Source organism: Gymnoscopelus microlampas (genome assembly GCF_963454915.1).
Source record: "Gymnoscopelus microlampas genome assembly, chromosome: 15".
Classification (NCBI taxonomy): domain Eukaryota; kingdom Metazoa; phylum Chordata; class Actinopteri; order Myctophiformes; family Myctophidae; genus Gymnoscopelus; species Gymnoscopelus microlampas.
The window spans coordinates 43,019,815-43,044,551 of NC_139952.1; the positions used below are offsets into that span (position 1 = coordinate 43,019,815).

Below are 24,737 nucleotides of genomic sequence, written 5' to 3' on the forward strand. Positions count from 1 at the left end.
CACACTACTGTAAAATCGCAAATGGAAAACTGTATTATCTAGAGGAGGACGACATACCGGAAGACCCCGGAGAGGTAAAACAGTGCAGGGATAATGCCTATGCGGGCCGCTTCTGCCAATGCTTTTCAATGGGAACGGAGCGTTTTTTTGCGGAAATCCTCGAATAGCAACAAAACGCTCCATTCCCATTGAAAAGCATTGGCAGCATCCGGCCGTATAGTCAGAATTAAAGTGTGACTGCACATTTACTTCCCTATTTTCCTTATTTCACTGCCTCTCTTCTTCTCAATTTCTTTGTCTTAAGTACCTCCTGTTCACGTCCCTCCATTATCCCCTCTTTGCCTCCCCCTATACATTTCAGCGCCACCGTTCGGAGCCGTGGTTCCACGGCTGCGTGCCAGCGGGCAGGCAGATGGCTGAGAGGCTGCTCCATGAGTCTGGTGGCAGAGATGGAACCTACTTGGTCCGTGAAAGTGACACATCTGTCGGAAACTACACTCTCTCCTTCTGGTACCACCATGACCACTTGATTCATTTTAGAGTGTAACTTGAACTGAACATTTCAACAACAGTGCAAGCTGATTTGAGTGCAAACTTTTTAATTGAATAGACATATTATCTGAAATGGCTTATGATTATTGTGTTCCGTATGGTGTGTATGCTGTAGTGATGCGCGGGTCGGGTTTTTTCATGACCCGCCCCGCCACGGAACCCAACCCGCCCCGCGAACCCATATAAATCTATGGCTCAACCCGCCCCGCGACCCAGCGATTTGTTTTTAATTCTGTAAAATCATGGTTAGAAAATAATCCCCAAGTGTATTCAAACTGTTGTATTGTTATTATTCTTATTCTTATTAGGAATAAAGACAAAACAAGAGCATGTGATTTTTATTTATTTTTTGCGTGTGAGAGCGGCTGACCCGCTCACCCGCAGCCCGCATAATTGCCTCTGAAATTCTGACTCGACCCACCCGCGCCGCGGGTTGACCTGCGGGTCCCGCGGGTTAAGGGTCAACCCGCGCATCACTAGTATCCCGCGCATCACTCATCACACTAACTGGTGTGATGAGGGAATTTAATTAGTTGTGTCTGAATTATTCTGTGTGGTGTGTTACATCGATCTTTTTGTATTCATGCATGTACCTATAGGCGCAGTGGGCGTGTCCATCACTGTCGTATTCAATCTGGTTCAGAGGGTTATAACCTGACGCCTCAACGTTACTTCACCGACATCTACACTCTGATCCAGCATTATGGAGACAGCCCCATGTGTTTCAAAGGGTTTGAACTGTGTCTCACAGAGTTCATGCCTCAGCCTGACCCACACCTGAGAGAGGGGTAAGTCTTACTTAACCACACGCACATGCCGTGGTGCATCCGGCTTTGTCGAGCGTCAATACGAACACAGGTAAGGAGGGTGATATTTGTCACTGAACTCCTACGGGCTGGGGGCGGAGCCTGTCAGTAGGGAGTGATGGGCGGGAGGAGTAGGACGGAGTAGGACGGTCAGTAGGATACAACAACAGTGACAACAACACACAGACGTGTGTGGGGAGGAATTAATGGGAATAACGACTAAATTGGGGAGTGAAAGGGGGAAAAAGCTAAAACAAACAAACAAAAAACACACACGCATGCGCTGATCTGTACCTCTACACACGCAGTCACAATTCCCACCTATGACATAGCCTCGTTTCCAGCCGTACTCATCTGCTAAGAGAAAAGCCTGGTCACAACCTAAAGCAGAGAGTGTCTATAGGGGCGGGACTTCCGTCGTACCCATTTCCCCCGGAAACTATATTTTTCGACCAATCACAACACTCGTTTCATTCGCGGAGAATGTAAACGGATTTGTAAAACGTCAAGAACAACGCCATTTCCTTGGCCGGTACTTCCGCCAAGATTCTGGTACTTCCGTTTAGGCACTCAACCGGTCTTGTCAGGTCTTGCCCAGCGTGCCTATGACACCAGCACATACAGTACACTCATAATCATCACACATATGTATATACATATATATGTCCGGGCCAGGTGAGCTTCCCCGTGTTGAGTCAAATTAAGCCGCAGGCTCCACTCCTGGTGGTGCCCTTCCGTCAATTCCTTTAAGTTTCAGCTTTGCAACCATACTCCCCCCGGAACCCAAAGACTTTGGTTTCCCGGGGGTCATGGGTGTAACACCGACAAATTGCAAGTCGGCATCGTTTATGGTCGGAACTACAACGGTATCTGATCGTCTTCGAACCTCCGACTTTCATTCTTGATTAAATGAAAACATTCTTGGCAAATGCAAATGCAAACTCTAAAATATTAGACCTGCGTGTGTTGTTTTTGCAGTTGGTTCTACAGTAACCTGAGCAGAGGCCAGGCGGAGGACTACCTAATGACAATCCCCAGAGATGGAGCTTTCCTCATCAGACAGAGAGAGGGAGAGCCAGACTCCTTCGCCATCACCTTCAGGTAGCAGTGGTACATTATGACACAATACATACAACCCTGCAGAGAACCCTTTGAGTGTGTCAGTAGTCGAGACACATTCACATGTGTATGTGTAGTTCATATACTATAATAACCCACTTAATTTATATGGATCTCCACCCACTACAAAGCTGAACTATTTTAATACTTAGTCTTAACCACTTAAGCTCTATTCTACAATTCAGGTATTCAGAAAAAGCTGATCTACAAGTAATAGTTCATATTTTTGAAACATTTAGATTTTTTTTGTTAAGACATGCACAAAATAGGGATGTCATGTAATGATTAATTAATGTGTCTAAATGTCAAAATTAGAATTGGACAACAAGTTCCTGTATTTGTCATATTTGTCCTCACTTGCTTGTTGTCCTTCAGAGGAGAAGCTAAGGTGAAACACTGTCGCATCCAGAAAGAGGACGGCATTTACCGCCTGGGCACCACCATGGAGTTTGACAGCCTGGTGGAGCTGGTCAACCATTTCAGGAAAAAGCCACTGTACCGCAAGATCAAACTACGTTACCCAGTCACCCCTGAGTTGATGAACCGCTTCAGCATGGTGAGTGAGTCTGCAGGGAGGGAGGATGTATGCTAGATAGACAGACAGACAGACAGACAGATAGACAGACCTTTATTGACCTACATAGTTGTTATAGCGGTAAGGATGAAACTAATATTCAGGAAAGGGTAGAGTACAAGAATATGAAAAATAGGATAACAACATAGAAGACAATAAAATACTTAATGTTCAACCTTGCCCTCTGGGTTGGTTAGGTGTGCATAATGTGTAAGCCATCAGTAGATAGATATATTAGAGGCGTACGCATCATGTGCATTCTATCACCAATAAAAAAACGCATGACATATTATTCACAAGGGAACGAGAGAGTGAGTGACTTAGCGAATGAGAGAGTTTGCAATGTTTGTGCCTTTGGTCTCTGTGTGGCTGCTCATGCTTCGCCGTAAAATACTAAAAAAAATACTAGCGGTTGTAGGTGTAGGTGTGAAATTAATCTAGACTGAGCAACTACATGGCCTATGTCTTACCTAAAATGTTTACATTGTGTAACTCTGTCTCTATAGGAGCAGGACTGTGGTTCTCTCTATGATGTCCAATTATATGTGGACCCTAATGAGACTAAGGCTGAGCCATCAATGGTACGTATACACAACAGTGACTGATGGTACTGTACCATTCACTTAATTATGTGCATGTTTTCTCCTCTATATTCTTTCCTTAAGAGTGTGTGTGTGTGTGTGTGTGTGTGTGTGTGTGTGTGTGTGTGTGTGTGTGTGTGTGTGTGTGTGTGTGTGTGTGTGTGTGTGTGTGTGTGTGTGTTCTAGCCTCCAAATACTGTCAGAGCCCTGTACGCCTACCAGGCCAAGGAGTCAGATTACCTCAGCTTTGGTGAAGGCGATCTGATACACAACGTGTCCAAAGAGACTGAAACTGAAGGATGGTGAGGACATTCTCTCATACACATGGCACAGCATATAGCACTGTATTCCAGTCATACCAAAACTTTTTATAGATCTTTGTGGACTATATGTCACCATGATGCTTGTGCATCTTGACTGCTGTTCGTGGCAGCTTTACCGTTCAGTGATGCTTGACTTCTGAGACAGTTCCATGCATCTTGTGACAGTTCTCTATGACAGGGATCTTCAACAGGGGGTCCAGGACCCCTAGGGGGTCCTCAGAGTTACTACAGGGGGTCCGCCAAATCTTTGTGTGGTGGGGAACATTAGCCGAAAATAGCAGATGTGATGTGAGCTTGTAGATCGGCTATTTTCGGAGAGTCGTTTAGAGGGGAAAAGAGCAGAGCCAACAGTCAAGTTGACTAAATATTGAGGGTTTAAAGGTTAACTATCTGAAAATACACAGATATGAATCCAGCTATCTATGAAATCTATGAAAAAGTTTAATCTACAACACAATTTAATACACTATGTAGTGGGGGTCCCTGCTTCATCTCTCTCTCAGCTACGGGGTCCTTGGGTTGAAAAACGTTGAAGAACCCAGGTCTATGATGTATCTATGACCTATAACAACAGTTTGGAGGTTCCATTAAAACATTTAAGTTAAATATTTCAGTTGTATAAAAAGGTTTCATTTCAATGAACCCCAAATGAATACATATTTGGCAACAGACCCCCATCTGAAAACATGTTTTGCCAGGGACCCCCATTCAAGTATGCACAAGAAATATTGCGCTGTTTATTCAAGTGTCCTCCAGTACTCTGCGTTGCACAAAGATGGTCTTTCCTCCAGGATTCATCACGCTGTTCTCTACTCTCCTACTCTCTGCAGGTGGAAAGGGGACTGTCACGGAAATCTGCAGCTGTTTTTCCCATCAAACTACGTAGAGGAAGTGTCCAGGCCTGAGACTAAACAGAAGGTATACATTAGAACTTAAAGGGATAGTTCACCCAAATTATTTTCTATCAATTTCTCACCCCATGGAGCCTTGAATATATGGAGATTTTAGTTTGTGTCGCATTCCTGAGCCAATAATCTGATGAAAGGCGGAGTCAGTAGAAGACTCAATGGAGACTCTTTGAGTCCGCCGGTCATCAAATTATTGGCTTAGGAATGTGACAAAAAACAAAAAAGCTCCATAGGGTGAGAAATCGAAAGAAAAAAAGTCATTTTGGGGGTGAACTATGGCTTTAATAGAGCTTCATTGATAGATTGATAAGAATTTAACTACCACACACTGAAATAACACATTTCAGCATACAAAGGTGTTGCGTGAAAATAGCCTAATCTACAATGTCATCTTTTTGAAATCTCTTTTTTTATATTTTTAAGCAACCCTTAACTGCATTGTGCTGTATTTGTGCTGTGTACTGAAACAGGAAGATGATAACCCACTGAGTACACTCTGTCAAGGTGTGGTGGACATCACTAAGTGTAAGGTCCAACGTGTACCCAACTGTGAGTATATCTCTGTCTCAGGATGTGAGTGAGGTACATACTCTGCACTGATTACTATTCCATAAGTATATAATGTCTGTGTGTACACACGTGTGTGGTTGTATTTTATTTATTATATATATTATTGTATATATATGTTACAGTACAAGCACGAAACCAGTAAGATTGAAAAAGGCTCGCTCGTTTCGAGACTCCAAACCGAACGCTCCGCCCGGCAGACGGAATAAAAAGTAAAAGAAACACCCGATCCTCTAGCTCGCGACCATATCGCCGCTAGGGACGCATTCTAGCTTGCATGCGCATGATCCGTACCGTACCTGTGCGTGCACGTGGAAAAAACACTGACACCACGGCGTTGCCTGTGCATCCCTGCCGGGAGGCAAAGTGAGAATCCGGGGGTTGTTAAAACGTGATCCACTTGCTAGCTGCTCGCTAAGCCGACGGCCGACCGCTCGGGGCCTATCCGCCCTCTTTTTCGTTTCTTTTTCGATCTGACTGGTTTCTTGAAAGTACTGTCATATATACGGTATATGTATCAGAATCTAAAATGACGTCCACATTGCATCTGGCTCTAAAGGTAGAAGCACGCAGATATGCACCAGGTCTGAACCCATTCAATACGGGAACGCATACTGTGTCATTTTAGATTTTAGCTACACTTATAACCATTATTTTATACTTTGGCTATTCAAAAATATCCAAGTGCCGAGTGTCACGCTATGAGCTTGTAGATCTGCTATTTTTTTTTATCTAAAAAATGGGTGCACATCTATGAATATATATATTTTTAAAGCGAACATTTTTAACTCAAATCTCTGCTTCTGGGGGGTCCCTGGAACTAAATATTTTGAGATGGGGGTCCGTGACCAAATACATATAATTTTGGGGGTCCTTCACATGAAAAAGTTTAAGCACCACTGATATATATATGTATAGCAACATACATTTTTCAGAAAACTGTTAGGATTTGTAGATGCCTTCCCGGATTGAATGGACGCATTTGCTTTTCGTCAATTCTCTCCTTCCTTCCTTACTTCCCTCCTTACTTTCTTCTCTCTCCAGCAAAGAATGGGAAGGATCACGTGATGACTCTTCAGGATGTGGAGAATGACAGTCTGCAGTTTGACTTGGCTGCAGACTCAGTGGAGGAGCTTTATGAATGGTACCAGGTGGCCTGGTCCCATTCTAATGAGTCTCCGATCAACCAGCAGTTAATACCACATGAACATGAGGCCAGTATCTAATATCCAGCATCACATCATTTCTTTTACGTCATCCTTAAAGAATTGGCTCAAGTAGAAGATAGAAGCTGGTCCGAAAAACTAACCTCTATTTATGGACTGCTTGGCTTTTATGCAAAGTATTGCTTTAGATATAGATTGTGGGTCCATGTTGGGGTTATTCTGTACAGTATGTATATTTCTGAAGTAACTAAGCACATTTACACAAGTATTGTACTTAAGTACAATTTTGAGGTATTTTTTACTTTACTGGAGTATTTCCAATTTTCGAATACTTTCACTTCTACTCCACTACATCTCAGAGGCAAATATTTTACTTTTACCACTAATTATTTCCAATTATTTCAAAAGTTTAGTTACTAGTTTCTTTGTAGATTTAATTATATATATATATATATATTTGTACAAAACATTTATTCATCACTTCAGCCCTTTTGAAACTTTGGCTATTTGAAAATAGCCGATCTACAGTACAAGCTCACAACGCGTCGCGATGCGACAGTCATATATATATATATATATATATATATATATATATATATATATATACATATACATATATACTCATATGTATAGGTATTGCAGGAACATGATTTTACCTATCTTCATCAAATGAGGTACACATGATCTCGGGATCTACTGTATGTGACCGTGAGTCTAGGTTTTTGATATTCCATACCATTTGGCAGTAATGGGCTTCCACAATTAGTATGAGGGGCTTATTTTTAACAAATAAATATCATGACAATCAACCTCAAATTTGAATCACATGTTGAGGGGCCAAGATAAAGTCTCTTCTGACCATACAGGGCGCCACAGACGTGAGAAGTTGAACCATAGTCTTAGAAACGCTACTTTTCCTTGCAGATTCCTCGGGCTGTGCCAATAACTTGCATCGGGGCAACCACGGTAACGTATTCAAATCTGTAATGTAAACTGTAATTCATTTGTAAATGAATTGGTCATTTGTTATTGATTCCAATGTATTGATCCTCTTCACAGTATTCTTTTGAGTATTCCTCTCTTATTTAAATGTCATGCTTTTCCTTTCAACAGGACAAAGGAAAATCAAGTGTGAAGGAAAAGTCTTTGATAAAACGACTTAGCAGCAAACGAAGTCCTGGTGTTGAGGTGCTTTAGTTTTATTGAGCTGCTTTTTATTTCCCCATGTATCGCTGTACCGTATATTATTATTGCATGGCTTGGCTGAATGCTCGTTTCTGATTGGTCAATCACGCCATGCAGTGGAGTGATTTTTTTATGTAAAAAAAAAAACAATGGTCCATACTCCTTCCGACTCGCCAAACTTCTCTTCAGAAAGGGAGGTGATATAACTACAAATTGACATCATTCCGAACTTCGTATGGGCGGTCTCAGAACTTTTCCTCAGAACCTGTCGTGCACGTCCAGGTGTCCTGACTCTCTGAGCTATAGTTCTGAAAGCCTTTCTGACCGGAAGATTTTACGACGTCGGAAGGAGTATAGATTGGCCTTCACTTTCCTGGAAATGGAAAAAATAACCTGTGTTCCAATGGATCCAGTGTACTGTAGTTATTCTTTAGTCACAAGCTCTTGTTAATACAATCTTCATTGTATATTTCTATAACCCACAGACATACTTAACCACTTTCAGTTTCAATTTCAAAATGTTTCAGAAGTAGTGAAAATAGCAGATCTACAAGCTCACAACGCATCGTGAGCACTGAGCTTTTAGATCGGCTATTTTCGCTACTTTTGCGTGGCACTCTTGTACAACAAAGCAGGGCATTCATTTGTGAAAAAACATAAAATGTTTAACTGTGGAGATAGAAGGTTTCTGCTCAACAGCAACTATGTTATATTTTATATTGTTTGATGTTTTCTTTTCTTATTTAAATGTCATGCTTTTCATTTTAACAGGACAAAGGGAAGAAAGCATACCAGGATGGGAGAGGTGCCGAGCACAGTGTAAAATCAAGTGTGAAGGAAAAGTCTTGGTTTCAACGTAGCATACGAAGGCATGAGGTGATGATTATTTAGGAAAAATCTCATTGTGTAAATATATTGTGACTGCACCTTAGTTATCTCCATAATATCTTCACAGTCATCACCCAGGACATTCAGTGTCAATATCTACATATATTTGGTTAAAAATAAAAATCACAATATTTGTTTTCAATATTTTATCTTTATTGCCCAGCCTTAAACCATAGGAAGATGGGCTGAACAGAGTTGCTATAGGCTGTCAGAGTTATGCTTACAGAAGTGGTTGCTTTGTTCTGTCCAACTTCAGTCCCCTTCCAGTGATATGTCGGACCTAGTGGTCTATTGTCAGTCCCGCAGCAAGGACAAGGACAACTTTGGTAAACACACGCACACACGCACACACGCACGCACGCACGCACGCACGCACGCACGCACGCACGCACACACACACACACACACACACACACACACACACACACACACACACACACACACACACACACACACACACACACACACACACACACACCAAACAAACAACCATACTTTCACAAAATACCCAAAAGCAAAAATACTCGCAAATATACACACGAATGTCTCATCCATAGAAGTGACCGGAGACACCCACAAAGAGGTCCGCTCCTTCGGGGAGAACAAAGTTCCAGAAAAGGACCAGAAAGGCTTCCTACTGTACAACCGCACAGGGCTGAGTAGGACCTACCCTAAAGGCGAGCGCATCGACTCCTCCAACTATGACCCTTACCCTATGTGGGCTGCTGGGTGTCACATGGTGGCACTGAACTTCCAGACTCCAGGTCAGTGGGCTGTTATCTGCCTTATTTTATACTTTGGCATATATATATATATATATTATATATATATATATATATATATATATATATAATTGGATTGCAACTTTTCACTTTTGGGTATCGGATAACAAATATTGGATAATTTCTTGTTTGTCTAGATAAACACACCCAGTTGAACAGCGCCCTCTTCCGTCTGAATAAACGTACAGGATATGTTCTGCAGCCGCAGTTGATACATAACGATGGCTACAACCCCAACCATGACCCTCAGGACAAAAAGGTGTTCAAGAGCAGCATTGGCATCAGGGTAGGTCCCCACGGAAACACTCACACAGGGGCTGTTGTCATTATGACAAAATCTGGAGTTCATTTAAAGGGTTAGTTCGGATTTTTAGACTTAAAGCTGTAGGAAATACTTGCCATGAATGTAGTGGTTGCAAAGGTATTAATTGATTGCCCGAGTACCGTGGTCAGAGTTCTGGTCCGGTTCTGATAAATATTAAGTAGTTCCATGATTTGGTGGGGGCCAAAAAAACTAGCGTCATTTGTATTGTTGACCTATTTCTACCATATAGTGCAGGTTTCGTTCAACTTCGACCCCTCTGTCACATGGTACTATTTCTTGTGTCATATATTTTGTGGGAGAGTAGGCTGCCGCGGCGCAGTGATTCTGGACACAAAAAATAGTACCATATGACAGAGGGGTCGAAGTTGAACGAAACCTGCACTATATGGAAATAGAAATAGATCAACAATATAAAATATGCTATTTAAAAAATATACATATATTAATTATTTTTTAATGAGCGGCCTCCACCAAATCACGGAACTACTTCATATTCATCAGAACCGGACCAGAACTCTGACCACGGGACTCGGGCAATCAATTAATACCTTTGCAACCACTACAGCTTTAAGTCCAAAAATCCAAACTAACCTTTAAGTCTAACATTAGAGTTGCAGTTTGCTGTGTACTATTTCTCTGTTATGGCATGGCTTGCTCATGACGAATATTCTGTGACTGATTTATGCCCCATGCAGGTGCTTGGAGCCCGACACCTTCCTAAGCTAAACCGAAATATCAGCTGCCCTTTTGTAGAGATTGAATTGTGTGGACATGGATACAGCGACTTCAAGACCGTTGAGGAGAGCAACTTCAAGACTGTTGTCTTTCGTAAGTTGGGGGAATGTTGGAAGAATGGCGTGTTTAAAGGGAAGTGCAGTAACTCTGGCAACACCGGGCAAGCTGATAATATGGTGTGAAGCGCTGCCGCTGCGTTATCATTTTCTGCTGGTTTTAGAATGAGGCTGCTTTAATTTTGAAGAAAGTTGACTTCCATTTTGGTTTGTGTTTCCCAGCTGATAACGGTCTGAATCCAGTGTGGGGGGCTCCTAAAGAGCCAGTAACATTTGAAGTGTATGAGCCAGAGCTGACCTTCCTACGTTTTGTGGTCAGTGAAGAGGACATGTTCTCAGACCCTTACTTCCTCGCTCAGGCCACGTTTCCTTTTAAAGGCCTCCGCACAGGTGGAAAACATGCACACAAAATACAACTGCATGTACTATGTGTGTGCATACCGCACGTGTGCACAATGCTACAGCGTGTTTATCGTATTGTATTGTGTATCATGTTTTGGTAGGTTATCGCTCAGTACCATTGACCAATGGCTACAGTGAAAACTTAGAGCTGGCCTCTCTGTTGGTCCACATCGATATAAAGGGGAGGACCAACGCTATGGCAACCACCACCGACCTTGGAGCACCATGGACTACGACTCCTCCTACCAGTAGAGGAGTCCCGCCCCCAAACCCTGCCAGACCGCCAACTGGGGCGTGCAGACTACAGGTTCGAAGTTTTGTACAAATGTACTACTTTTAGTTGACTGGGGTCCCCCAGGGCTCTATAATACTTGGTCCGCTCCTTTTGCCCTCTACACCAAATGTCTTTGCCAAGAATAGCAGATCTACAAGCTCATCGTGTGCTTTTATCGTTGAATGTGGCCTGGCTCCTTCGATCTTATCCCCTCGGCTCTGGAACCACCTGTCCGGGGAGCTCAGGCCTTTTAATCACTTGACATACTTTTAACAACTGTGTGTGTGTGTGTGTGTGTGTGTGTGTGTGTGTGTGTGTGTGTGTGTGTGTGTGTGTGTGTGTGTGTGTGTGTGTGTGTGTGTGTGTGTGTGTGTGTGTGTGTGTTCTAGCCTCAGAATACTGTCAGAGCCTTGTATGACTTCCAGGCCGAGGCACCAGGTGAGCTCAGCTTCAAGAGAGGAGACATGATATACAACGTGTCCAGAGAGAAGGGCGAATGGTGAGGCCACACACACACGGCACTGCTCTGTACTGTATTCTAGTACAGTGGTTCTCAACCTGTGGGTCGGCACACCCAGTGGGGTCCCCACATGATTTTTGGGGGGTCGCCAGATGACAGTGAAGTGACAATTTAAGGACCTTTAAGACCTTAAATTGTAAAATAAAGAAAAAAAGACCATTTCTGCATCAAAATTAATCAACAAACTACTATAAAAACTGGTCAAACATCGTCCAAATTGTCAAATAATATAAGAGGTAAAAAATTATGAAAATAGCCGATCTACAAGTTCACAACGCCTCGCAACGCGAAGCATTGTGAGCTTGTAGATCTGCTATGTTCATAATATTTATCTGTGGCGCCGAGTCAAACTAAATGTAATGCCTCAACAATTATTTTGGGAGGTTCCCAGTTCAAATATGATTATTTTGGGGGATCCCCAGTTCAAATAGGATTATTTTGGGGGGTCGCAGCCTGAAAAGGTTGAGAACCAAGATCTTTTTATCTACGTTTGTTGACTATGCCAACTGGTGACAAGTCAGTACAGTAATGGCTGGCAGCAGTGTGTTGTACATGTGAGCAGTGTTAGTGTTTTGTTGATTTTTTGAAAATGTTCAACAAAGGGTGAAAAAATATACATATATATTTAATTCTATACGTTTGCATTTCCAGTTTTTCAGTTTTTATAATATTCTAATGTCCGAGAGAACTTCTCAAGGGGTCCAGGACCCCTAGGGGGTCCTCAGAGTTACTACAGAGTTTTTTTTAAACACTTCAACCCTAGAATCCCTATTCTGAGGGTAACATTAGCCGAAAATAGCAGATCTACAAGCTCACAACGCCTCGCAGCGTTGTGTGCTTGTAGATCGGCTATTTTCTTTAGGTTTGGTGTAGAGGGAAAAAAGAGCGGATCAAGTACAGAGCCAAGTAACTGTCAAGATTACTAGGTATTGGGGTTTCAGTGGTACTGTAGTCACTGATAGTCTATGAAATCTAAAGGCTTGGTTTGCTACACAATTTTATATAATATGTGTTGGGGGGTCCCTGCTTCATCTCTCTCTCAGCTAAGGGGTCCCTGGTCTGAAAAAAGTTGAAGACCCCATATACTAAGGTATCACACCACTGTATTGAAATGAACGAAAAGGCTTTTATTTCACCAGAGTAGTGATTTGTTTGTGAAAGACAGACACAGCTAATAAAAAAAAGCGTGCCCCTTGGAGCACAGATCTCCACCAGGCCGGCTGTCAGTCGTGGAGTGCAGCTTTCCGGACTTGGCGAAGCTGTGGGCGGAAATAGACTTTGTTCTACAGACGGTGCAACTGTTCACATTTTGCCGTCCCTTATGGGCAGTAGTAGAGTGTTTTTGGAGGTGCACTAGAGACCCTCAACATGTAGTCTCGTGAGCCAGACGGTTTTGCCTCCCACAATTTTCAAATGCTTCCTTCATACAGTCTGGAGCAACGGAAGTTCTGAAAATGATCAAGTGATCAAAGCGGATATGAAGCCTCCTCCCCGCTTCCGTTTTGTCTTTACAGTCGCTCAACTGTATCCTAATATAAATCAAAATCATCTAAGCATATATAGCTTGCTGCTTAGTTGAAATAGAAATTAAAACATTTAATGTAAAGATGTTTTAAAATATATTTTTGTCAACGGAAATGACGAACAGATGACAGCTTCCTGCCTCGGATTTCAGGAGGTTTAGTTCCAGACTCTATATAGCATCCGGAGATTGTGGAATAGTTGTCTGCTACACAAGACTACTCAGCATGTGATTCCAATTTGGGATATTGCTTTCATGATATATATGCATTTTTTTAAGAAATAATGTTTTGCATAACCTCTTGAAGGCATTAACAGGCAAACAGTATGGAATATCAAACACCTGTTTGACAGTCAACAAAGTTTTTTTTATACAAAGTTTGTTTACAACGCGTCGCATCGTGTTGTGAGCTTGTAGATCTGCTATTTTCAAATAAAATTACCTCAAAATTGTACTTAAATACAGTACTTGAGTACATGTACTTAGTTACTTTACACCACTGCTAAGGGCTGACAAGCAGCACCTGAGAAGAGCGAGCATTATTGTGAGTCCAGTACTCTCTGCGTTGCAAAAAGATCTCGGCTTTCCTCCAGGATTCATCTCACTGTTCTCTACTCTCCTACTCTCTGCAGGTGGAAAGGGGACTGTCATGGAATGCGGCAGATGTTTTTCCCAGTGAACTACGTAGAGGAAGTGTCCAACAATGCCAAGGCAGCAGGTATACATTAGAACTTAAAACACTTACATAAGTAAGTATGTCGGAGTGGCTTATTGTCGGTAATAGGCCAACAAGGCGGTCTATCCCTCTCTTTCCATTGCCCTAGACCCCTGGGAGATGGAGTGCTGATGTGGAGCGTAACACCTACCGTCAGCTGAGCAACCACTACTGCAGTGGTTCTCAACCTGTGGCTCGGGGTCCCCAGAGGGGTTTAAAAAAAAGAAAATTAAAGAAAAGAAAAAGACCATTAGCCCTCTGCATCACAAGTAATCATCAAACTATACTACAAAAACAGATCAAACACCTGCCAAATTGTCAAATATTATAATAAAGGGGCCCACATTTTGAAAATAGCCGATCTACAAGCTCACAACGCCTCGCAACGAGCTTGTAGATCTGTTATTTTCACAATATTTATCTGTGGAACCTAGTCAAACTAAATGTAATGCCTCAGCTCCTACATTCCAAATGCTTGTCAGGGTGGGGTTCCCCCAGTTCAAATATGATTATTTTGGGGGGTCACGGCCTGAAAAGGTTGCGAACCACTGACTTACTGTAAGACTTAGTCATGCAAGCCATGCAAGGAACCCAGTACTGCATTGTGCAATGTGCAATTGTAGAAGGTCTATGCCGAAAAGCTGGACCTTGTTCTGATGCAGCAACAGGAAATAATGCAAAATGTCATCCCTGGGTTGTGTTTGAGTCCTTCAACATCATTTGTGCTGTCCTCCACTTTTGTTTTAGAATAAAAGAGAAGAACCCATGAGAACATCACCTGCCAAGGTCCGGTGCTGCATCTGCATCTGAGGCCTTCTTTCCCTGCATGATGGTGGTAACATGTAGAACCATGTTGCAGAATCCTGAATAATGTACATTTAAAGATGCGATAAGCTTTTCAGCTCTGTGTTCTGATAGTAATCATTGCTATAGTGTATGCTCAGTAACGGGAGTCTTCCTGTCTCTTCCACTCTTTAGTGAAGAAATGCATTTTCAGGTCACGATACCATTTTCATCCAATCAGGAGGAATTCATACACGATACAGGATAAACAAAAAGTTAAATTGGAAGTGATGATGATATAAATATAATAATAAACTGGAACACCATAAAATGTAAGCTTATAAATATGTTCTCTTTCCTGATTGGATGAAATTGGAAACCCACCTGAAAAAACAATTTATTTTTATTACAGAACTGGGAGACCAATGTTACTGAACAAACACTATACTCTAGCAACGATTAGGTCTACTATCAGAATATTGAGCTTTGACTAGCCAAAAAATATTACTTACCCTACCTTTAACCGTGAGTGTAAAATGTACCTTTACACTCTGAGTTATCCCCCACCTTTTTTCTCTCTACAAATGTCTTAGCTGAAAAAGTTGGCCCATGTTTTCAGGTCTGCCTATTATGACATGACCATACTGTAATAAGGACGCTAGGGTTCAATTGGTTAAAGTAACCCTCAGCATTTAGCTGGGTTTAGCTTCTCTCTTTGAGCACATAGGATGTACAGTAACCCACTGTCACTTGCTTTCAATCGATGTTTGATTCTGGCCTACAGAGAATAATTAGTAAGATACATATATATATGTGTATTGGGAGGTACGAGTGGATAAGTGTATTTATAGTTGCAGACAGAAGCATAAATACAATTACTGTTAGAAGCATGGCTGGCATGTAAGGTTGCTGCAAAGTACAAAGAAGTTAAGAAAAGTAATCTTGTATTGTATTCACATTTCTCTTTTCAATTTAAGTTTTTCTCAGGTTTTTCTCAGCACTTATACAAGGGAACTATTTCAGAGATTGGAAGTTGCTGTATGTCCTGTACTGAATCTGCAGTGATAATGATAATAATGATGTCTGTTTAGCCTGTCATATTTTCTTTTTTTAATCTTTCTTTATTATTAATATTTATATTATGGAATTAAATGCAATGGTACAAGTGCATTTGTACATTTACAACCGTATCCCTCTTTTTAATCCCCCCCCCCCCCCAAAATATATTCAAATATATTAGACGTTACTGTAAGTACTCACAGACATAAGTGTACAAAATGAGAAATTGCTGGGATTGTCTACACCGCTGTCGACACTGTGAAAAGTAACATTTTTATTTAATTTCAAATGCATTTAGTTATACCTATGTTAACTTTATGAACTTAAATACAAATACATTTGGACATTAAAAAAAATCAATAGAATTTTTATACTAGTCATTTAAGCTAATAATATATCATTAAAGCGGGTCATGTATTCCGATATTAACTTGCGGGCCGCATTAAGGGAAGGTGTGGGCCGCATATGGCCCCCGGGCCGCCAGTTGCCCATGTATGCTCTAATCCGTTTCCTGACTGCATGGTTTCACCAGTTTCACCCGAGGGGACCTATATGCGGGTGTAGGCATAATAGATAATACATAGATGTGGTCAGAGGAGTCACACCTCTGACCACACCTCTGTAATAAAACACACAGGCAACTATTATTATGTCTCTTTGGCTGTTTCTATGCCGATGAACAATGTGAACCTTTGAGAATTAATAAAGTATATCATACTTTAAGAAAAGTACAAAACCTATTTTTTCTCCCCAAAACCTTCATGTTTGTCACTCAAAACCGTTTGCAGAGGCTCTGCGCGCTTATCACCTTTAGCAAGTTATCACCCGCAAACTGTAACACTTTGACAAGACCGTCAGACAAAACAAATAACACTGTGACAGCTGTTTTCATGTGGAGGAGATGCTGAGGACAGCACTGTGAGAGAGGCGGGCTGCTACGTAGGTGTGTGTGCGGCTGCGGAGTGGGAAAAAAAGAACAGTCTGTACAGTTTCAAAAGAAACCGTATAGACTTTTCCACAAGAGAAGAGTCAGGAGAACGCACGGCTGTATCGATACAGTGGCAGCAGGTGAGAATTTAAACCATTTCAAATATTCAGAATCATTATGTATTTTAAAATATACATTTGTTATGTGACAACATTAAAGCTGATTAATGTACACCAGTCGGCAACCTTTTTGACATGAAGTGCATATATTTATTTTCTTGATAGTCGGTGACTGTGTGCCACATCAACATTAAGTTGAATTATGACACAATGAAATATTTCCAAATTTTGATGGCCCATAAATATCCTTTTTTTTTCTTCTTCTGAAATAGTTTCTTTCACATCAGGACATTGCAATGATCATTAGATTAAGGTTAGAGCAATAACCCACCTATCACCCAGACTCCCTCCCCAGGCTGAGTCCAGAGTTTGAATGAATGTAGAATTACTGTATGTGCGGGACGTAATTTGCATACAGATGTGAGGGGACTTCATTTAATTGACTACATGTTTTAAATATTTCATTTTAAACCAATCCTCTCTCACACTTATGCCAGTGTGCCAGTGTTTACCCTCCCCTGTGCCACCCTGTTGGCACTCGTGCCTAAGGTTGTCTACCCCTGCTGTACACACTAGACGTGGGTATACACATAGGCAATGCCAGATGAAAAAGAAGTGGATATAGGGCATATTCTTTCATATACCCTTCACTACACCACACCTATCATCTCATAGACGAATTGACCATTTTTATGAAGAGGAGTAACGAGTATCTTTGATGGGGGGTATGTTGGCATTGTATCCATCACTTGACTATTAACCACTTTTTTATACTTAGTTGTACGATGGTGTTAAACAGCAAAAACAACATAACATAACAACACCCTGTGAGCTTGTAGATATGTTATTTTCACTTCTTCTTTTTTCATGTCTTTTTTTGAATTAATGTTTTTACAAAAGTTTGCCTATGCATGTCCAAAATAGGGAAGCCAAGTTGACTGTGGTTAAAAGCGTTAGAAGTTAGAAGAGTTAGAAGAAACTTTCCTTATGATGCAATAAATACCCAAGGCACCAGTAGAGCCCCTGCCACCTTGGAGGTGGTTCGAACACTGCCTCAACGGCAGGCTTTTACCCCGGGCATAACAACGGGACAGCTGTAGTCCTGAGGTCATGCACAGTATACTATATAAAGGAGAGCACAGTTAAAACAACTGGAAATGGAAATGCAATCGTCCTCTGTCCCAGTGCATTTTGACCGAGTGGTCTGGCCACTCTGTCGAAATTTGTCAAACATTCACAGGAAATAGATCTACAATGCCTCACGTTTTGCCACACGTGAAATATTCAGCTAAGAAATTTGGTGTAGCAGGAAAAAAGGAAGGGACCAATTTTAGACCCCCGGGGGACGCCATTCAATGAAATATAAATAGGGTTTAAATTAAAGGTTAATCAGATTAAACTGTCACAATATATGAAAGAAAGAAAAAAACACATCACTACTCTACCTTTTTTGCCTCCCTCCTTCTCATTCTGTCTATCCTTTATTCTCATTCTGTTTATCCCTTTCTCTGGATCTCCTCCTCCTGCATGCAGCAGAGATGGCGGCTTATCGGGGCAAGCAGGAGGACATGACAGAAGAAAAGAAGACAGAGCTCATGGAGGACCTGGAGAAGGGTACCTGTATGACGGTGTTGCACCAGAACAAGACAGAGTTGCTCAATGTGATGGTGATCATGGAGACAAGACAGGTGGCCAGGAGACTAGTAAAAAAAAAGTTTGCTGTATTCAGTGAGTAAAAAAGCTCAAACGTTTTTATTGTTTATTTGTTTATTAAGGATCCCCATTAGTCTACACCGTAGTGGAGACTATTCTTCCCGGGGTCCACGCAAAAAACGTCATTGCAAATCATAAAATGCAGTGCAGCATGGTCAATGTTAGTGAACGAAAACACAAACTTGGAGAACAAAATTAAAAATTAAAAGTAAAATAAGAATTAAAAACAAAAACAGGTTTGTCTGTCTGAAAATACCAATAATGATAACAACCTAATCTAATCTAATTTACTTTCTGGTTATTGCTTCCTTAAGTTTATTTTTGAAACCAAATATATAGTTATATATTAGTTCTAGTTAGAGTCAAATGTGGGAGGAGCACATTCCAGTATGCAATGGCTCTGTCTGTACATTACTGTTTTCTTAAAGGGTAAGACCACTTTGGTAGAGGTTTGGGTTGTGTAGTTACCTTGCCATGATGTAACTCCAAAGGTGGACAAGAAATCAAAAGTAATTGCTCCATTGATTAGAAATTGATAATTCAAAATATGCTCCTCATTGACTTACATTGTACGGTAAAACAGCTCTCAAAGTCACTCTTTTAGCACATAAACGAACACAAACAAAGCTAATTCAGACAATATAGAACACCATCAAACCCAGTACTGTTTTTTTTTTTTATAAAAATGTGAACTTCCTGTTGATTTTACTATTTGAAGATCCGAATCCGGATCCGCAGATCCAGTCCGGGTCTTAAGTCCGGGTCTTAATAAAAATGGTAAAATCAAAGGAAGTTGACATTTTTATTAAAAAGATAAACAGTACTGGGTCTGGTGATGTTCTATATTGTCTGAATCAACTTTGTTTGCATTCGTTTATGGGGTAAAAGAGTGACTTTGAGAGCTGTTTTACCTTACAATGTAAGTCAATGAAGAGCATATTTTGAATTATCAATTTCTAATCAATGGAGCAATTATTTTTGATTTCTTGTCCACCTTTGGAGTTACATCATGGCAAGGTAACTACACAACCCAAACCTCTACCAAAGTGGTCTTGCCCTTTAAGTGCATTGGTTCTGCGCAGTGGTGGAAAAAATACTCACAATTTTTACTTAAGTAAAAGTATCAATACTGCAGTGTAGAAATACTCTGTTACAAGTAAAAGTCTGGTAATCATTTTTGCTTGAGTAAAAGTACAAAAGTATTTGCATCAAAATATACTTAAAGTACCAAAAGTAAAAGTACTCATTGTGCAGATTGTCTTATCAGTTATGCACGTTGTGGTGTATCTTGGTATATGTACATTTTGTGTCTTGTAAGCCTGTGCGGGCTGGGCATCGCAGGACACTATAATATATCTTTTTATCTATCTATACATTATATTAGTATAAGTTATAATGCTTCATAAACCTTGTTATAAGTTGTTCTGCATAATTATAAACATTTATAATAAGTGTTATAAATGTGAGTATAATGCATTATAGATCCAACCTTAATATAAAGTCTTACCAAAGTTTGCATATGATGTGGACCGCTTTTTATGAGCTGAAGGCACAGTTCAGGGCTTCCCTCGAGGCTTGCCTGGAAATGCTTCTTATTTCACTATTTTCAGTTCAATAAAAACAGCATATTAAACCAATTATTAAATATGATTACATTGTGAGCTTGTAGTCCTATTTTTGCCGAATGTTTGCCTATTATACTGTATGACATAGTCAGAATAGGGACACTAGGGTTCATGTGGTTAATATATTGCAAATAAGCGAGTTGTGGTCCAGCAACATGAGTTCCGGTTGACATGCCCGGCAGCAGAGCTGACAAATGAGGGAGGAGAAATGGAGATCTCTGTGCTCGTCTCTTTCAGCTTGTCTGTAAATTATCTACACATTTTGGGTAATCAGAATCAGAAATATGCCATACAGTTGCTCAATCACCATCTAGTTAGTTTTGTTTTCTTCAATATTCGGCATGTTCCATAGAATTATATTGAAGTCTGTTTCAGTCGATCGCAGGACCGCCCCGGATCATCTTCTTATTTTCTCTTTTTTACATTTTCAGCCGAAAAAGTGCTCTAGGCAGCACTTTTACCTTCATTAAAGGCTGATAGTGTTAACCCTTAATTAACACTCTGAATTTATGGTGTACAAGTCTGGAGCACCTCATGGAGATGTGGAAGCAACTCACTCATTCACTCAAAAAAAGATCTTCTGTTTCAGTGGACGTGTTTGAGATCAGGGAGATTCGTCGAGGAAAGAACTCAAAAGACTTTGAAGACAGCAAGGATGAAACGACCAAGGAATCTGCTGAAAAGGCCTGTTTCACAATCCTCTATGGCTCAGAGTTTGTACTGAACACGCTGAGTATTGTAGGTGGGTATATACAGGAAATCCTTAATGTTGATGTATCCTCAGATTCTTTGCCTTTATTTCGATAACAGTGTAGTAGTACAGTGGAGAGAGACGGGAAACATGGGAGAGAGTCAGGGAGTGACATGCGCTGGGCTCGGAAATTCGAACCCTGGACACACTGTCAGGCATCAATGCCTTACTGTATAGCCTAGGTACGCGCCTCAACCACTTGACCATCGGCGCCCTGTAGATTAGCAATATTTGCTATTCATCAACATATTGTATATAAGGCTTTACCTTTTTTTTGTCTGGCTATATGAAACGCTGGTGAAATACCGGTATTTGTGATTTTCCAGCCGATTCGGTGCAGGATGCAGACAAATGGGTGACAGGACTGGAGTTACTGAGACAAGAGACACTGGTTGCTTCTACTCCACACATCATAAAGAGGTAGACCACTCATGTGTACTTTACTTTTACTTTTACTTTACTTTATTATGGCTCCCCGTTAGCATTTGCCTAAACATGGCTATTCTTCCTGGTCAAATACACATCAACAACGTACTACAGATACAATACACAGACAATAGTTCACCTTCACAAGTTAAGAAATACATTTCAGAAATGTACAATATTGTAGATCAAAAGGAGAAAAGGGTTACTCATACCTCTTACAGTTTTGCAACAAATCATACATTTCATTTATTTACTTGTATTTTCTTTCTTTCCATCTATTTCTTCAACCTACCAATATCAAATTAACTAAAGATAATAATTAAAAATAAAATAAACAAGTCAATAAAATGATAATGGTTAAACACAAATCAGTCAAGTTCATGAAATATTGGAAGATACTGATACATTTTGAATCCTTCATTTGTATTGGCTTGAATAATATAACCTGGCAATGAATTCCACCTTACAATAGCTCTACATAACAGTTTTTTGAGTATAACAGTTATTTTCATTTTGGGAAAATTAAACCTCCCTTCTATTGCATGTCTTGTTTGATATTCATGATGAGCACAATGTTTTAATAACCTTTTATATAACATCTTTGGAGACTGTGTGACTTTTATGTTTCTGATGAAATTTACCAAAAAATAAGTGGACCTGTGACTGTGACTAACAGACAACCATCTCAGACTGTCATGCATGTCTTTTACATTCGTGGCTTTATTTTGAACACCTTTTAATTTCTTCATATCCTTCATTGAGGCACTAGACGACCAAATAACGAAACAATAATCAAGCTGTGACAGAATTAAAGCATTTAAGACCTGTCTAATGACATCTGGTGGCAGACCCTTAGAAATTCGTCTTGTAACTGAAACAGCCTTTCCCATTTTGCTCACGATATTATCAACATGATGAGACCATGATAAAGTGTGGTTGAAGGTAATACCTAAAAGTTTTGTCTCTTGTACCTGGTCAATGGGCATATTGTTTATATTTAAGTTCAAAGTACACATGTTAATGCCAATGAACATGCAATGAATGAATGTTTATCTTCCAAAGACACTTACATGTACTATTTCTGTACTTCTAGCTGGATGAGGAAACAGATGTATTCTATCAATAAGACCAAGAAGGACAGGTAGAGTATTATGCTTTGTGTTTGTCTCTGATATACCAGCATCAATATAACATTGTCCAGACACAGCTTCAGGTGTATTGTTTGGCTACAGTATATAGATAAGTATTGTACATAAGCATAGATCTTTTATGTTTCTTTATTGCTTGTTTGTTTGTATTGTTTTATATTGTTTTGATTTAACTCCAAAGAAAGGTTTAACGTCACCAACTTAGCTGAATAATCGAGTCAATGTTAGATAAGCATCTTTGCACGGACAATAGTCATGGATGTTCGTATTTCATTCGTTATTCAATATAGCCGGCTACAACTTTCAAATAAATTCCACACTGTTCACACTGTCACGGCACCTGCAAATCTGATTTTTGGCCTATCCAGATTGGAAAATCACATGGAAACTGATTTTTGCTAATCAGATTTTGATAACATTCCTCAGCCTTGTTCAGACTGCATATAACCAATCTGGAAATCATAGGACATCATGATGGATTTGGGCTGCCTACCAGGGGTCTACAACGTTTTTCAGGCCAAGGACCCCCTATATAGATAGAGATGAAGCAGGGGAGATTAAATGTTTTCATAGATTTCATAGATAGCTTCATAGACTTGTTTGCCAGCACTGTCATCAGTGTTTGATTCATGTTAAAGGGATAGTTCACCCAAAACATTACTTTTTTTCTATCGATTAGTCACCCCATGGAGACTAGAATTCATGGATATTGTTTTGTTTTTGTCGCATTCCTAATCCAATAATTTGATGACCAGCGGACCGGTAGGCGCCGGTTCCGGTAGGAGACACAAAGGAGACTCTTTGTGTCTCCTACCGGAACCACTGCCGGTCATCAAATTATTGGCCTAGGAATGCGACAAAAAAAAAAATATATCCATGAATTCTAGTCTCCATGGGGTGAGTAATCGATAGAAAACAAATCATTTTGGGGGTGAACTATCCCTTTGATATGTATTCTCAGACATTTAAACCCTCCATACTTAGTAAACTTGACCTTTCACACTGTACTTAGTCTGCTTTTTTTCCCCTGTACACCAAACCTCTTTGCCGAAAATAGCAGATCTACAAGCTCACACCGGCGAGACATTGTGAGCTTGTAGATCGGCTATTGTTGGCTAAAGTTCTCCTCAGAATAGGGATGCTAGGGTTCAAGTGGTTCATGTAAAAATAAATATCCTATCACACAAAGATTTGGCGGCCCCCCTGTAGTAACTCTAAGGACCCCCCCCCCCCCCCCAGGGGTCCCCGGACCCCTGTTGAAGACCCCTGCCCTAAACCCTTAAGCCCGGAACCCCTCTGGCACTCTGTCCTGTTTTAAACTCTCTTTATTCTTACTACGCCTGCAAGTTATTAACAGAACATGTCTTTTCCACCTGTCACACTGCAGCATCAGCTTGAAGGAGCTGAAGTCACTGTTCCCTCAGCTTAACCACGAGGGCCCTAGCATGCAAGACCTCAAAAAGAAGCTCCAGGTACTACTGTCTTCCTTTGTCTTCATCTCACTGAATTTTTCATCCTGAACACAAAATATTCCTCACAGAATAACAGGACTCTTTGTGTCTCCTACCGGTCCGCTGGTCATCACATTATTGGCTTAGGAATGCGACAAAAACAAAAAAATATCCATGAATTTAAGTCTCCATGGGGTGACTAATCGATAGAAAAAAAGCCATTTTAGGCATGAACTATCCCTTTAAAACTGTCCTCAGAAAAGCAGTTAGAAGGATATTAATGAGAGAAGTGTGTCATGATCCTGACTGGTTAATGCTCACCCCAGTGATTTTGTTAAGGTTTCTTTTAATTGGGATGAGAGACTGAGATTACTATAAATGGGGAAATTGTGTTGAGATGCATTGATTGAAAATGACACAAACACTTGAGCATATTGTATTCAAATACCTAATACATGTCAAGCAAGATCACACAAGTTCACACCTACAAGCAGGTAGATCTCTCACATTTCAATTCCTTTACTGGCATGTGTCAAAATATAATAAAAAAATATTTAAGAAAAATGGGGAAAGCATATATTTGAAGGGGGTACAGCATTGTGTTAAACAGAGCTATGTCACATACAGTATGTGTCGTTGTATACCTGTTATACTGTATGAGGTATAAAGCTTTTTGAAATGCATACTGTAGCAGCAATTAGTATATCGTAAACCTTTCTGAATGTAACTGCATG

At 40.5% G+C, this 24,737-nt stretch overlaps 1 protein-coding gene across 1 annotated transcript in view; it reads left to right on the forward strand.

Annotated features, from left to right (window-relative positions):
- The window catches only part of LOC311061803 (1-phosphatidylinositol 4,5-bisphosphate phosphodiesterase gamma-2-like), a 90,057-nt gene that overhangs the window by 44,905 nt on the left and 20,415 nt on the right, over nt 1-24,737 (forward strand). Inside the window, exons 18-37 of the mRNA XM_084080500.1 lie at nt 1-74; nt 362-510; nt 1,152-1,340; nt 2,337-2,459; nt 2,853-3,033; nt 3,558-3,632; nt 3,819-3,934; nt 4,786-4,873; nt 5,334-5,412; nt 6,475-6,644; nt 7,710-7,784; nt 8,553-8,657; nt 8,926-8,995; nt 9,227-9,433; nt 9,589-9,737; nt 10,472-10,604; nt 10,790-10,957; nt 11,071-11,276; nt 11,633-11,742; nt 13,918-14,003. The exon at nt 1-74 is cut by the window's left edge and continues 10 nt beyond it. Coding sequence (XP_083936626.1) covers nt 1-74; nt 362-510; nt 1,152-1,340; nt 2,337-2,459; nt 2,853-3,033; nt 3,558-3,632; nt 3,819-3,934; nt 4,786-4,873; nt 5,334-5,412; nt 6,475-6,644; nt 7,710-7,784; nt 8,553-8,657; nt 8,926-8,995; nt 9,227-9,433; nt 9,589-9,737; nt 10,472-10,604; nt 10,790-10,957; nt 11,071-11,276; nt 11,633-11,742; nt 13,918-14,003 — 2,553 coding nt within the window. The remainder of the gene's footprint in view (nt 75-361; nt 511-1,151; nt 1,341-2,336; nt 2,460-2,852; nt 3,034-3,557; nt 3,633-3,818; nt 3,935-4,785; nt 4,874-5,333; nt 5,413-6,474; nt 6,645-7,709; nt 7,785-8,552; nt 8,658-8,925; nt 8,996-9,226; nt 9,434-9,588; nt 9,738-10,471; nt 10,605-10,789; nt 10,958-11,070; nt 11,277-11,632; nt 11,743-13,917; nt 14,004-24,737) is intronic.